This window comes from Candoia aspera, chromosome 6 (assembly GCF_035149785.1).
Source record: "Candoia aspera isolate rCanAsp1 chromosome 6, rCanAsp1.hap2, whole genome shotgun sequence".
NCBI classification, from domain to species: domain Eukaryota; kingdom Metazoa; phylum Chordata; class Lepidosauria; order Squamata; family Boidae; genus Candoia; species Candoia aspera.
This window is the reverse complement of record NC_086158.1, coordinates 49,610,365-49,626,858: the sequence shown is the minus strand read 5'-3', so window position 1 is coordinate 49,626,858 and position 16,494 is coordinate 49,610,365. Positions and strand designations below refer to the sequence as shown.

The window sequence follows — 16,494 nt, the reverse complement described above, 5'->3', positions numbered from 1 at the left end:
TAATTCTATCTAATAACAGCTCTGTGTCAAACTGGAAAAAGTGCTGAGTGGCAGGGCTCTATTTTGCTCAACATATTTATACAAAACTTGGATGAGAGCTTAGGAAATACAATTATCAAATTTGCAGACAACATAAAGATAGCAGAATAGCTTATTATTGAGTTAATATTAATAATAACACCATAGAGAATATTTTCAAGATTCAGAAATATCATGACAAGCTAGAATAATGAGCAGAAACCAGCAACATGTATTTCAATGGGGATATATAAAGACCCATAGGAAAAATCAAAGGTATGAGAATGGGATGAGAAGACATACTAGGCAGCAATACATACAAAAAGGATCTGGTTGCCTTGATGGATCATCTACTGAACATGAGCTAATGGTGTAGTACAGTGCAAAAAACTGCTGGAGGTCACCGTCACAACCTGTTAGCAACTGTGATGTCTGACTGTAGTAAGATTTCATTCATTCACAATATGGTAGTCAATCAATGTATGGATCTGGTTGCATTATGGAGACCTGGCTGGGCAAGTACAGGGTGTAGTCCTGTCTAGGTTTTGCCCATCAGGTTTCTATCTTTGATGTCTTCATTAGAGAAGGGTGTAGCAGTGATAGCATGTATCACTGTAAGGGACTAGAAGCATTGCTCTGATAGAGGTTAGGTATGAGTGCCTGTGTGTTACACTGGACCTTAGGGACAGGCTAGGACTGCTTCTGGTGTAGCAACCACCCCACCTGCCCATCAGTGTCCCTCCTTGAACTCCTGGATCTTGTTACCAAGATTTCAATCTTCATTCCCTGGGGCAGATTCTAGATGGGCTCAAGAATTCATGGCCTCTACAGCAATCATGGGTTTGCCCTAGGAGATCTTGGGCCTGACACACAGGTGGTCACATGCTAGATGTGGTCTTTTCTTCAAAGCAGCTGCAACATGTTTTGAACATGGAGGATATTACCATCAGTTTTGCCATGGTCAGAAAACTTCTGGTTCATATGTTCTTCATTGCAACACCAAAATCTCAACAAGGGCACTGAACCAGTTAAGAAGGTTTACTCCATGTACCAAATTGATCTTTCTGGTTTTCAGAGCGCACTGGGGAACTTTCCAAACAATCCTGTAGGCAGCTACCACTGAGCAGCCTTTCCTCCCCCACAGATCCCAGCAAGCTCCCTGATTTACTGAGGAGCTACAAGAAATGAAGAGACACTTGAGTGACAGTGAAGGACAACCAAGAGTGAACCTAACCAATCATGACTGCATACCTACATTCAGCAGCATACTCTGGTGATAAGGGCAATGAAGCACTCTTATTTCTCCATGCTTACAGTATCTATGCATTTTGATAGAGCTATTCAAGGTTACTCATTCCTTTCAGGGAAAGATGAGAGTGAAGATAATCCAGCAGGCTACTATGACATATCCATGGGTTTCTTTCTTACATTCCACCCAGGCTTGACTACATTTGGATAGGGTCTGACAAGATGACCAGAGCAACATCTTGTGGAATGATCTGGCAGCAGTTTGAGCTTGTCTAGACCAAAGTTATGAGGAAGGCCACTGTGATATGAGATCTGCCACTATTATAATGTTCAATCTATGCCCCATCTAGCTTATTTGTGCAGGCTGAAGGGTATTAATCCTTCACTGAGGAAAGGAGTAGTGCCAAACATCTTGAAGGGAGTAGTGATGCCACCCCTTTTAAAAGCCATCTGTTGATCTAGCCACTTTGGACAATTATCAACCAATTTCCAACCTTCTCTTCTTAGGGAAGATTCTTAAGGTAGTAGGGATCCAGCTACAGAAGTTTTTAGATCTAATAGATTTTCTGGACCCTTTACAGTCAGGATTCAGGCCTCAGCATAAGAAAGAAATAACACTGTTTGCCTTGGTACATGACTTTTATTGGGACCTGGAGGGAGTGTACCTTTCCTGCTCCTTTAATACCTCTTGGAGTCTTCAATACCATGAACTATGCTATCCTTATTATTTATTGAATTAATATTCCACCTAACTTCCAACAACTCTGGGTTTTTACAGATGAAAAATGGTAAAAATAAGAAAAAAACCCAACAATAGACAAAAATGAAGAGTGAAGGTGGGGAGAGTGACAAAAAAATGGACAGAAACAATAGAAATAAACCTACATAGTTCAAAAGGGGGCTTCACCTACCCTCACAAAGGTCTGAGTGAAGAGCCAGGTCTTCAAGGGCCTTTGAAACATCAGCAGAGTGGGGGCTGTCCAGATCTCAGGGGGAACCTCATTCCAGAGGACAGGCACTGCTACAGAGAAGGAGCATTTCTGGGGTCTTGATAGATGGCATTATTTAATTGGAGGAACCCAGAGCACACCAACCCTGCCAGATCAAATCAGCCAGGCAGATAGTATGGAAGACAGGCATTCCCTCATGTAGCCAGGCACTATGCCATGTAAGGCTTTATAGGTAAAACCAGCACCTTGAATTGCACCCAGAAGCAAACTGACAACCAGTTCAGCTCATGAAGCAGAGGTGTTACATGGGCATACCAAGACATGCCCATCATTGCCCACAACACACCACTGCATTCTGGACCAGCTGAAGTTTTCAAGGACAGCCCCATGTAAAGCACATTGCAATAGTCAAATCATGAGGTCACCAGGGCATGAGTGACTGTCTGAAGGGCCCCCCAGTCTAAGAAAGGGTGCAACTGGTGCACCAGACAATGCTGTGCAAAGGCCTTCCTGGCCACAACTGTCACCTGTTCATCAAGCAGGAGCTGTAAGTCCAGGAAAAGCTGCAGACTGTGTACCACCCTTGAATGGAGAAGTGCAACCCCATCCAGTATCAGAGATGGAAAATCTCCAGATCTTATGGACTGCCTGCAAGGTTGGGGCCTGGAGGCACTGTTTCACAATACTTCTGCTCTTTCCTAAGTAGGCAGTTCCAGCTAGCATGTATGAGGGAACAGAGCTTGATCCAATGCGGGGTTCCACAGGGTTTGTCAGCATAGTCAATAGTCATCATACAGCATACAGATAGTCTTCACTTAATGACCATTCATTCAGCAACCATTCTAAATTACATCAGCGCTGAAAAAATGGATTTACAACTTGTGCCCAAAATTACAACTGCTGCAGTGCCCCCACAGTCACGTGATCAAAATTTGGGCGCTTGGTAGCCTGCCAGCACTTACGACTGCAGGGGTGCTTCAACTCCCCTATCTGCCTATCTCCCCCCCGCCCATCTCTGCCCTGTTGGAAGCCCTGCACCCTGCCTCGCGGGGTGGCAAGTGAACCTGGAACTGCACGGTTCTAGGGTTGCAGCCAGCTCCAGCCTCCCTAGTCCAGCCGCATAAAGGTCCAGCCTAGCTCATCCCACCTGACCTGCATGAATATCCAACCCACCCGCGCAAAAATCCAGCCAAGCCCAGCCCACCCACATGAAAATCCAGCCAAGCCCAGCCAACCCGCACAAAAATTGAACTGAAATAAATTGTAACAGAGTTCACATATTACCATTTTTCTGAGGTAAAGATCGAGTTCCAGTTCAAAACGCTTTAGATTTCAACTTATGGTTTTCACATACACATACTGTACTTAGTGAAATAGGCTTGGTATGCTATTGTTTGTGAATTTAATGTTCTGAATTATATTGTTGTTCTAGTTTATGTCCTGGAAGTGGGGAGCATTTTACTGAACATTGAATTTGGAATACTACCTTTAAATAAATGAAACAAAATTCAAATTAATTAGACAATTTTCATCTGTACACAGTCTTAATAGGCATGTCATTTATACTGCAGAATTAGTAAAACAAATACATAATTAAGCTTGGTGGCATTTATTCCCAAATCAACATACATAAGATCATCACCATCTCTATGTCCTTCCTCAGAACAAATTTCATGCTCTTATGTTAATAAATGTATTAACATAATAATTTTTATTATATTATATTATATATTATATTTTACACATATAAATTATAATTATATATAATTATATAAATATATCATAATAAAAATATATAAAATATATATAATGTAAATATATATATAATTTATATATATTATACAAATATTATAACATAATATTAACATAATAATATAACAACATAATAAACACAATAAAAATTGCTTTTTCTTTTGAATTATTTCAAGTTGGTTAAAATAATCACTTACACAAATTGTTTAAATAGTATATTTCTTTCTTTGATTAGGTTCCCTGTTATTTCACTGTAAAATACAATTATTCTTGAACTGATTGCAACGCGTGTATCTCCCTATTTTATTCTAAAGATGAAGTTTTTCCTCTAAGTTAAATTCATAAAACCTATTCACACCATTCCACATCTCTTCAGAAGGTAAAAACTCCCACCAAATACACCTAAACTGAATGACCTTGGCAACAGAGAGGCTGCAGTAGCCAGCTGATCTGGGGTCATTAGCCATGTGCTGGTAGTTGCAGTTCATTAGAGTTTAGTATTTAAGCTACTGTTTGTAGCTGGCAGGCTGCAAATGAGGACCTTGTCAAATCACTGTGTGAGTGCCAGGTCACGCACACTAGACATGGCATGGTTCATAGCACTGCATTCTCCAGTGTCAATGGCTAGTTTTATGAGCTCAATTATTTGAGCTAGGGAAGACTAAAAATAAAAAATTTAATCAGCAAGATGTGGGCCAGGAATTGAAACACTAGCTTGGAAATACCCCTTGCAGTATTGTTGTTATTAGCTTATATATTAATGAACCAAACATTTCAGAGTCTCAGTTTAAGCTTAAATTACACAATGCCCTCAACAATTCTATTCTATTCTAAGGATCTCATTCCAGATAAGAAATTGTTTTTAAATACCATTTTGACTTCACTGTGATGCTAATATTCTTTTTGAAATATTTAGCCTGCAATCTTGTGTACATATTCAGATTTACTGTATATTTAAACTTTTGATCTGACAATGTAAGCCATTCTACATTCCTGTCCTTAGTCACTCCATGACTGTAGGGTTGTGAGTCTGTGTGTGTGTATTAGAAGAGAAATCAACAGTCAAGTGTTTGGATATTAAAAAACTTAAGTTCAGAACCCACCATTATACTCACCAGATATAGTTAGCCAAATTCTTATTTCCTATTATCCTCATAATAGACCAGAGATAACTTAGACTGAAAATTAATTTAATCAAAACCAGCCAATAGGAAAAAGAAGGTATACTGAGCTTGTGAACCTATAAACTTCAAAATGTCGCTGAACTGTAATTTCCAGTATCATTCATGATTGCATACGCTGGCTGGAATACTAGTTCAGCCAAATCTAGAAAACCACAAATATCTCTGCCCACCACCACCACCTGGCTCCATGTATACAGATAGAATGTATTAATTCAGTAGGAAGAAGTGCTGACATTTTTTTTAAATGTGTAATTGACTACTCTTTAAAAATGTTCTCTATATAATATTAAACTTCAAGTGTTGTTCAAAATGTTATGCTGCTGTCTATGCTGATTATTTAAAACTGCATCCCTGACCATCAATGCATTTGTTAAAGACCATTTTCTCAATTTAAAAGAAGTCTGATTTCTAAGGTCCGGTTTCAGACATTTAATAATAATAATATGACTCCCTTGAATCAAGCTCAACTTCTGGTGACTGAATGGATTTATCCATATTATTTTCTTAACGAAAATACGGAAGTAGTTTGCTACTGCTGTCTTCTGATTTTTTTCTTTTACTTCCCAGTTATCCTACATTTCTAGGATTTCGGCATGGTCTCTCATCCAACTATTAACTAGGTTTAACTCTGCTTAATTTTTCTGAGATCCATCAAAGTCAGCTTAGGTGCTGCCATCTGGTACTGTCATACTTTACCAGCAAAACCACAGCAGCATCTCTCAGATATTCAGTTCAAGCATGGTTTGACTAGGCTCATTCTCAGTTGAAAACTGTCATGAGTAAGGATGGCGAGCAGGGGGCTCCCATCCAGACTGTCAAGCGCATGCGTAGCACTGAGGAATTGTTCAGCCATTCAAAGAGACACAGATTGGGACCGCCTTAACCCTTGGGGGTTATATGGCTGGGTTTTCCCCACGCTTCTTCAGTTTGTTAGGATTCCTGTTAAGTACTAGCAATAAATATTAGAGACCAGTTCATTGTCTCAGTGTGTTTCCTGGTTGTTAGGACATCAATCCTAACAAACTCCTACTCCCATCGAAAGAGGGAGGAACAAGCAATTAAGGAGATACGTTTAGAAATGTCTTCAGAAAACCAAGAAATGCTGCTCGCCATCCTTACTCATGACAAAAACTCTCATATACAGAACTTGCCCTAGTTAGATAAGCATACTTGCATACTAGGAAGAAACCACTAAAACAGTTAATTGCTCTCTGTCGACATAATTCAGTTTTTTATGCCCACTGTAGTTTAATTCCAGTGTTTCCCTTTCCCATCCCTCCCCTTGAATGAATGTTTGTGCCCTATATTTCTCAGCCTTGAAGCTGGGTGGCTGTTAGTTTTTGACATAAGTGACATCTCTGCCTGGGAAATTCTGGCTTTTAACTTTCCCAACCACAATGCACTATATTTTATTATTGTGGTGGTGGTGGTGATGATGATGATGATGATGATGATGATAGGCCCAGCCCAAGAACGACGATGAATTAGTCCATTCAAATTTCAGTTATTTGCTCACACCATATAAACAGAATCTTGCCAGACTAAAGCTACTCTACCTAACTTAAGGGGAAATAACCTGGGAGAGCTCTAGGGTGGGGCTATTCTGAACCTCTTAGTTTTCCCACCATCACTTCCTGGACTGTGTCTCCTTTTATCTCTTCCATCTTCTTGGAATGTGCTCCCTCCTTCCTGAGAACCAGTGGAACTGCCGAAATCCACCACAGATGATGATGTAAAAAATCAGAGGGTCATTTGGTGTAGTGGTTAAGGCATCAGGCTAGAAACCAGGAGACCGTGAGTTCTAGCCCTGCCTTGGGCACAAAGCCAGCTGGGTGACCTTGGGCCAGTCACTCTCTCTCAGCCCTAGGAAGGAGGCAATAGCAAATCACTTCTGAAAAACCTTGCCAAGAAAACTGCAGGGACTAGTCCAAGCAGTCTCCAAGAATCAAACACGACTGAATGGATTAAAAAATTGTAGTAAGGTTCAGCATTCATTACTAAATTGTTCAGCAATAATAGGTGTGTTGATAAATCATCCTAAGTCAAACATAAGCCATATTATGGCTTAGTGTTAGCTATGAACCAGGCCAGATTTCTCATTGTCATACAACTGATTTTGTCTAGTATCTTTCCATAGAAAGAATTAAGTATTAATTAATTGTCTTAATTGTCTTTATTTGTATTATTAAAGGACATATGGGCAGCATGGCCAAACAGCTTATGCTTAAAAGGTATACAGTTTCAAGAACTAGTTAACATATATTCTTGTTCATGAAACAGGCTATGAGATGGGAAATTTTATTTCAGGAAAATTATAAAAATCAATGTATCCTGTTATGCAAAAATCACAACATACTGGGCAATACAGGTAGTTCTCACTTAACGACCATTCATTCAGTGACCGTTCAAAGTTACAGCAGTGCTGAATGAATGGTAGTTATGCCTGGTCCCCAAAGTTACAGCCATTTCAGTGCCCTCGTGATCATGTGATCAAAATTTGGGTGCTTGCCAGCTGCCTGCACTTACAACCACAGGGGTACTTCAACTCCCCCCACCAGCCTATCTCCCCACATGCCTGCTGCCTCTGCTGGCCCTGCCATCCCCAGCTGACCTTTGCTGTCTTCTTCCTCCCACTGCTGATGAGGCACACCCAGCCTGGCCCTTCATGAGGTAACTGCTGGCCATGCCAGGCCTTTTTCCTGAGGCCATGTGCAGGCTTGTCGAAATCACATGCAGCTTTCTCGCAGGCTTTGGAAGGCTTCAAAGCTTCACAAGAAGGCATGTGATTTGGGCAAGGTGCAATCAGAGCTGGCAGGGTGAGTGGAGCCCAGGGTGGCAGGGCGACCAGAGAGCAGGGCCGGCACAGGCAGCAGAGTGCAGAGTGGCCAAAAGGGCAGAAATGGGAGGAGATAGGCATGGGGGGAAATTGAAAAGGAGGCAGAGGAGGCAGTCCCTTACCTTACTGAGGCTCGGAACTGGGAGGGACCAAGCCAGGAATGGCTCAGACCAGGGTGGGTCCTCACCTAACAACCAGTGGGATTCAGTTAAGGACAGCAACAGGGACTGCGGGGATTGCCATCACTTAGTGATGTGGTCACATGATGTGCTTTATAACTGCATCACTTAGCAACAGAAATTCCACTCCCAGTTACCATTGTAAATCGAGGTATTACTTGTAAACATGAAAGGATATGGATGACTTGGTGTATCACAAACTGAACATGAGCCAACAGCGTGATGCAGCAGCAAAAAAATGAAATGCAGTTCTAGGCTGTATCTACAGAAGTAAACTACTTCGAGTTCTGGGAAGGAAGGTCATGGACAAATTGGAGGAATTTAGAGGACAGCAACCAAGATGATAAGGGGCCTGGAAGGAATAACTTAGGAGGAACGATTTGAGCCACTAAGTTATGTTTAACCTTGAGAAGACTAAGGGGAGAAATGATAGCTGTCTTGAAATATCAGAATTGCTGTCATGCTGAAGCTAAGGTAGTGTTGTTCACAATTATTCCAGAAGTCAGGATGAGAAACACTGGGTTTAAATTACAAGGAAGTAAGTTTTGTTGAACATCAGGGAAAAATTCTAAATGATAAGAACTGTTTAACTGTGGAAAAAACTTTCTCAGAAGACAGTGGACTCTCCCTAGTTGGGGGTATTTAAATAGAAGGTGAATGGCCATCTGTCAGGGGTGCTGCAGTAGTGGATTTCTGCATGAGGCAGGTGGTTAAACTAGACCTCTAAGATCCTTTCCAATCCTTATATTCTATGCTTCAATGATCTGAAGAGAAGCAGTGAAACGTGCTAATGGGAATACAATTTAAAATAACTAAAATAAATGGGGAGGAGGTATATTTGATTTCCAAGCTGGGTCCAAGATGAACTAGGGCACAATACGATTAAGAAAAACAATTTTTCTAAACTGTGGGAATTATGCTAGCATGGAGAAATTACGTATTCAGTAATAAGATACATTTAGTTTTCTGAGCAACTCATAGTTCCCTAAATGATTAACACAATGTACAATATTTAGATGAATTATCAGATATAAGCTATATCATTTCATGATACAACTTTTAAAATTTAAGGTTTTAAAGTATGTTGTCTTCTAGAACTACTAATTATTCTACCCTGAACAGAATTCAAAGGAAACTGTAAGGTATTCATGTACATGCTAGAACATGGAAGCAGCATAATGCAGGTGCTCTTTTGCAAAACAAGTTATTAATCCAAACTCAGCAATCTTGTAGTGTAATATAGTAGCAAACAAAAAGATAAAACAAGAACAGGAAGGAAATCTCAAAGTCTCTAGGTCTACAATTACAGCAGATAAGGAGGAACTCACAGTGTTGTAAAAGGCTCTGGGAAAGTTTCTATATAGAGTGGTCTGCACTATGTGTACTAGCTTTACAGTATTAAATACAAGGCATTTCAAGCTGAATTTCTGCAGTAAGCTAAGAAATAGAAGGCTTGGGATTTAGAATCATACATGCTGAGAACAGCCAGAAGAAAAAAAAAAGGACCAGAAAAAATGCCAATGTTTTTAGCCAAAGCTCAAGCAAAAACAGTCATTAAAATCACTTGTCCACTGGAAGAAAGGTAAGTGAAAAATTGCCCACAAGTTTATTTCCAAATCAGACTTTTAATCACATCTTGCCACTGACTTCAAGGCAAATCACACAATGGGGGGGATGGGGGGGAATGAATACACTTTTACACTATAGTTAGACTGGAGCTGTGGAAGCATCCTGTATGGTATAGATCAGGGTTTTCCAATCTGTGGTCCACAGAACCTTAAGGTTGCAGGAGGACTTGATGGGGTTCTGTGAAAGACTGTAGACAAAAACAAAAGTTCACTTGAATGCAGCCAATTTTCTTACTAGAGCTTTGACTTTTGATCCAGAGTTCCAAGGTTCCAAATTCCATAGTAGGAAAAAGTTTGAAAACCACTGGTATAGATTTTAACAACTGAACAACACCATATTTACTTCAAAGGACTGTTTTCCCACCCACAAATAATTAAATTTCAAAATGTGGGGAAGATGGGCGGTGATAAAGTTTGATAAATAAATAAATAAAATGGGAGAGTTGTCTTATATTCATTAAGAATACGGATAATGAGAGTAGTTTTCTCTGTCTCATCTTCCTTTTATGGGAGGGGCTATCTAAAATCTGGTGCCAGTTTTCTTTATAATATATCAATAGTTCTTGCTCTTTCAGAAAAAAGTCACAATAAAGTAGAAATCAAAGTTGGCTTACTCTGTACTTCCATCAGAGTAAAGACTATTTTGCACCTCTGCTAGAATACTATATATAAAATTTTTTGTATAATTTTCATTAAAAGTTTTAAGAGCAGTAAGAACTAATAGAATACTAAATAGAAATTGATAGCCTTTTCACCTTCTGATACTCCAAAACTTGCACAGAAAAATCCCCCAAAAATTTAGATCCTTGGATGCAGATTGAAGCAAACACATTAACATTCCTTTTACATCATTTCACTTTTCACACAGAATGTGGAGTGAAGAGAGAAAAGAAACTATATATACTTGTCTGCTTTCACCATGGTATATAATACTGAATGAAACATCTTATCAACAACAGGAGGTACTTATTGGAACTGGTAAGATTCACCAAAATCACTCACAGTGAATACATACAAAAGAATCCAGAAGCATAGCTATTTTTTACTGAAATCTTCATCACAGTGTATCATGTTCATATCCCAATTCAGTGTATTTGTTTAACTTATATCACCAGTCTCTCAACCATAGCCATCCACTCCTACCATTAGAAGACAACTAGAACAGGACTGACCCAAATTCTCTTCATAAAACCAAACATCAGGATTAAAACAAAAGAGCACTGTGTTTGCTTCTTAGCATACTATATGAATTCACCTTGTGATTTAATAAAACATGTTTAAACAGTGACGCAGCATAATAGGTGGATCCAGTGTGTAGTTCTATTACTGGGAATAACAAGAAAGTATCTGTCATTATGTGCAATGCAGGACTCTATTCATTACTTTGTAAGCTGCTTGTGTCTTACCTTCACATGTCTTGCACCTTCCTATCCCCTACAAAAAGGGACTTCAGCCTACTTTATCAAAACCACTGATATTGGGGGAAGGAGGTATCAAAGTGTTTAATTAATTATATTAAGATTAATTAGTAGGACTGCTCCAGTGTTCTGTTTATCTAACTGTGAGGGATGATTTCAAGTTGAGGAAAGCATAGAGGTCAACTTGTTTTTGCTACTGGGTAGTGTTACAATACTCTGCGGAGTTAATCACACAAATGGGAATTTGCAAAGAGCATTTTACACAGAAGTTTGTCAGAACAAAAGGAGCAACAAGTTGTTATACAACAAAGATAGCAAAACGAGGTATGTTAACACACAACACCATTCTGAATATTAATCTAGAAGCCATTTATCCATTTAAGGAAAACAACTTTTCTATTTCCAGTATGATGACAAAATAATATTTTAATCCATCCCACACAATACTACAATAGCTTACTAGATTCAGGAATCTTTCATTTTAAAAATAAATGCATCCCTGCCAGCAGCTTTTCAGAATGTTACAAGTCCCTGAAAAAAGAAATATTAGATATTAAGTTTTAATATAGAAGGGCAATATATATTTTTCTTATAAATACAAATAATGAACTTGATGTATCTAAACAGAATTGTATAAATTAATATTTAGATAAACTTATTATTGCCTAGAAGGAAACTTTCTGTAGGCAGAGTACCTTCATTTTCAATGTATTTTACTAATGCCACTGAGCAACCTATCTATATTGACTGAGAAATAATCCTACTGTGCTTAATAATAACATTATCCCTTAATAAACGTGCTTAGGATTACAGCATAGGGAAATCAGTAGAAGGAGTGAAAAACAAAAGTGTTATTTTATATGATTTTGTTTTAGTTACTTTGTAAAGAAAATCCACCCTGTCCTCCCATTCTAGCTCCTACAGAATACACACAGACACAGAATGCAGTTAGTTTATATAAATTAAAACCAAAATATTAAACTTTAAATATAGTAATAATAGTAAACTCAACAAGAGCACTGTTTTGCTGGCATTCTAGACATTTAAGCTATTACTATCAAAATAATATTATTTTCTACAGCTTCAGAATTAGATTGTAATGCAATCGCACTAAATTCACTTTTTATAAGTTTATTTATTTATCAAATTTCTCTGCTGCCCATCTCATACACGACGACTCTGGGCAGCTATAAGTTATGAAGTCCAGAAAACAATCCTGATTCTTTTTCTAGAAAATATCAAGTGACTATAGGAAATACATAACAGATTACCAAAACATTTTATCCACCAAAACATATTCATTGCAGAAACTGAAAGAAAAACAAAAACAGAATTTACAGGAAACTAAAAGATGTATTAACTTTAAAATGGAAAAAGCTAGAGCTAAGGGTTTCAGCCTGGCACTATTTGAAATCTAACAAGCAGTTTACTGCCTACAAATCACCAACTGAGTGCAAAAGTTCAGCAACAGAGTAAGTACTACTTTGAGAAAAGGTTAACTCCAGCAGTAACCTGCTTATCCAGGTACTGAACAAATGCTATTCTCAAGTTGACATTGAATCAAACTCTCTTCAAATATATTCCCTCTGAAAAAAATTGATCACAATTATCTTTAGATTGATAACCTACTCTACCCTAAACATTCAGAGTGCTTGACACACATAAACATTCAGAAACTAAACAACTGTGTACCTTTCACTATGGCTTCCCAACTTAATTGATCCCAAAGTCCAGCCAAACAAGTAGATTTTAAAATGGTTCTAAACTATTCTCAGTACTGGCAGTCTGCAGCTGAAAAAAGATTCATAGGAGGAGACCAACCAATAAAATGTGCTCTTGCTGACCAAGCTTGAGAAACAGACAGTATCATTGAGAAGATGCCCTCAGTGATTTCTAGATAGCATAACAAGATAGAAAAGAATATGTGATAAAATTCATATAAATCACACAGACCAAACTGCTGTTTAACAGTGTTCATGATTCAGAGTGGACCAGCTTCTCTTCCCAAAAATCAAGTGCATTGTGTAAGTTTAAATCAGATGATTTGGGCACCTGAGGAAGAAAATATCCCTGGCAGTTAAAAAGCCTCCAAAAATAAATTAAATAAATAATAGTTTACAGTGTTTTCATGACAACCAGAATCAGATACCTAAGCAACCATCTCTCTACAGCTAGTCATAGAGACAATCATATCAGTAGAGTGGTGGCGTACTAGCAGTGGGAAATACTAACAATGTTCCTAACAGAACTTTGGGGTGTTAAAAAAACAAGCTCACTGACAACTTAACACCAATGATATGTTGCGGTGTATATAAATTATTGAAAGCCATTTCATAAAATTTATAGAGGATCTCTACCTAAAAATTAATATAGTATAAAAGTTATAGCATTGGGTGACTTGTTCATACTGTTTTAACTTCCATGTACAGTACAGATACATTGAGGATCCATAACCACAGTTCTCAAACATGTGTATGTGTACAATGAGAGAAAAGCCAACATTAACCAACATTTATCTGAAATTTCAAATTAATTTGTATATAAGCACCTACCATGTATGATCTCTGTAACACACTTCTACCAAAGTTTTTCCTATATAAAACAGATGCTGTATTATTGCTTACTAATGCATATACAAATAGTTGTTAAAGGAAACAAAAGTTGCTATTCAAGGAAAGGTAATCTGAAATGTAAAACTAGTTGCCAATAATAACAGATTAAAATCTAAGATAAACATCAAATAAGCAAAAGTTGATATATGTCTTGACACATACTAGGCACACATTTCTATTGAAAGAGAATGCTTGTTATTTATTACTTTTTCCTATACATTTGGAGATAATCTGGACCCATAAATTCCTTGTTTCTCAAGACATAAATGCATGTACATATTAAGCACTTAAGAAAGATGATGAGTCCAGGATGGAGCCACAATTCAAGGTAATATCTGAATAACCCACTGACTACTGAAAAACCTAAACTGATCCTTTAACTATATTCAACAAAATACACATACACAGAAATTATGGGAGCAGTAGATTAAAGCCTATGAATATAGGGAAAATATGTGAAGGCAAGAGAATCAGTTTACTATTCTAAACTATACTATATAAACACCAAATGTTGAGCACAGAATTTAGCATCCCCAGAACTTCAGCTTTCATTTTAATAATGAAGCACCTTCCATACTCTTGAAGCTCTTTTTCACATTTTCCTTCCCCACTCACTCCACCAACCATCATCCCACCTTTTTTGAATTCCTCAAGCATGGCATCAAGCTTGGTGTCATTGAAGACAAAATGCAGGGGGTGGTTATAAAAACGTGTGATGGTCTTGAGTGGAGTACAATCATCAGGATCCACAAAAGCTAAGTCTTTGACAAAAAGAAGGTCCACAATATTAGAGCGGTCCCCTTCAAAAACAGGGATACGTGTATAACCACTCTCCATAATTTCAGACATAGTGTTGAAATCAAGTACAGCCTCAGCAGTAATCATGAAGCAATCCCGGAGAGGAGTCATTACATCCTCCACAGTTTTGGTGCGCAATTCCAGCGCTCCTTGAATTATATTCAATTCTTCTTTGACCAAATCATTGTAGGGATCAGTGACTCTTAACATTTCAAGTAGCTTCTCACGGTTATAGACAGTACCAATCTCTTGCCCTAAAACGCAGTCCAGCAGCTTGCTGACTGGGTAAGAGGCTGGAAAGGTCATCATCATAAAGAACTTGGTGAGGAAGATGGTGTTGGCACCAACAGCCAGACCATGCCGAGAACAAATAGCCTGTGGCACAATCTCACCAAAAATGACAATACCAATGGTGGATACTACCACTGCCACCAGTCCAGAACCCGCAATGTCATCAAGCAGGATGGTAAGGGTAGTATTAACCAATACATTACCCAAGAGCAAGGAACAGAGCAAATAATTGCCCTGGCGGCGCACAGGCTCAATGCGCTTAGCATAGTTTTTTTCTTTTTCTGTCCCACAATTCTGCACAATACGCAACTCCATAGGATCAAGAGCCATAAGTCCCAGGTTGAGACCACTGAACATGCCAGAAAGACACAACAGGAGGGAGATGAAGATCACCTGAAGCCAGAAGGGTAACAAGAATTTCTTCTCCTCGCCTACAATCATTTTGGTGTCCTCACCATCGTGATAGATCCAGGTTGTTTCAGTCCAGGGCCCTCCATCAGGACCAATAATGCTACCTCCACCACCAGGGCCCCCAGCCACACTCCCTGCCCCTCCTAGGATAGCTGGGGAAGATATAGAAGTACACAGGTAGTACGACTTGCTCTTTTCCGTTTTGCGCAATGGCTTGATATCAATCTCGATAATACCCGAGGTACGGCGGTTGAGGGTGATACGCGGAAGGATAATGATATCCGATGTCCGGATGCCGCAACGCTGCGGGGCCGATGACATAGAACCAACGGGGACCGGACCATCTTCTTGTTCAGCTGGGGTCCGCCTGCCTTCCCCATCCCTCCACCGTTCATGCTCAGTGAATGCGATGCGGGACCAGGTCTCGTTATTGATATTCTGCCCGTAGACCCGCAGTTTGACATGAGTCCTCTCGCTCACCCGCAGCACTCCCTTTTCCATGAAAGATACATCGTCCGTGTCCTCCAGCCGTAACCCTATTATCACCGTTTCCTCAGAATCGGACGCCCCGGGCAACGCGGCGGCGGCGGCGGCGGCGCGAGCAGGCTGTTCTCCCAGGCACCGGCTGAGGAGAAATCCTAGCAGCAGCGGCAGCAGCAGCGGCGACCGCGGTAGCATCCGCGACTCCCTTTCTCCGCCTCCCCCCGGCCCTGCCATAAGCCTGGGAGCAACCGCGGGTAGCGGCGCGGCCATATTCCAGTTGAAGGGGGTCAGCGGTAGCACGGCCACAGCAAACTGAGCGACCTCATTGCGCTACCGCTTAACGAAGATAGCAAGTACCGAACTCCTCGGCGGCTGACAAGCGACTGCCGGGCCTGGGCCAGGAGCTGCTTCAACCCCTACCCCGAAGGGGACGGGGAGGGGGGAAGAGACCCGCGCGTGCGCATCAACCAATCAGGTGAATAGAGTCGAGGCAGCGGAGGGTGCAGATAAAGAACAATCGTCCAATCAGATCGCTCATGAGAACAGGGTGGGGATGAGAGCTAGCCGGCCGGTACGTCGGCCTCCCATTTTTCTCGTGGTTGGGGGCGGGTGAGGAGGGAAGAGAGGAGGGAAGTTCCAGCGCTACAGATTGAACCCGGGAGAGGTTTTGGCCAGGGAGACCGGCA

General features: G+C 39.9%; 1 protein-coding gene across 3 annotated transcripts in view; it reads right to left on the bottom strand.

The window, feature by feature from the left end:
* Window positions 1-16,264, bottom strand: part of CNNM2 (cyclin and CBS domain divalent metal cation transport mediator 2) — a 114,245-nt gene extending 97,981 nt beyond the window's left edge. For 2 of the 3 annotated variants that reach the window (XR_010068204.1, XM_063307095.1), the window contains exon 1: window positions 14,461-16,264. Coding sequence is in view for 2 of the 3 variants with exons in the window: in XM_063307095.1 (XP_063163165.1) it covers window positions 14,461-16,078 (1,618 nt within the window). In the remaining variant the exon portion in view is untranslated. The remainder of the gene's footprint in view (window positions 1-14,460) is intronic. The other variant, XM_063307097.1, reaches the window with a different exon arrangement.
* Window positions 16,265-16,494: the final 230 nt, after the last annotated feature.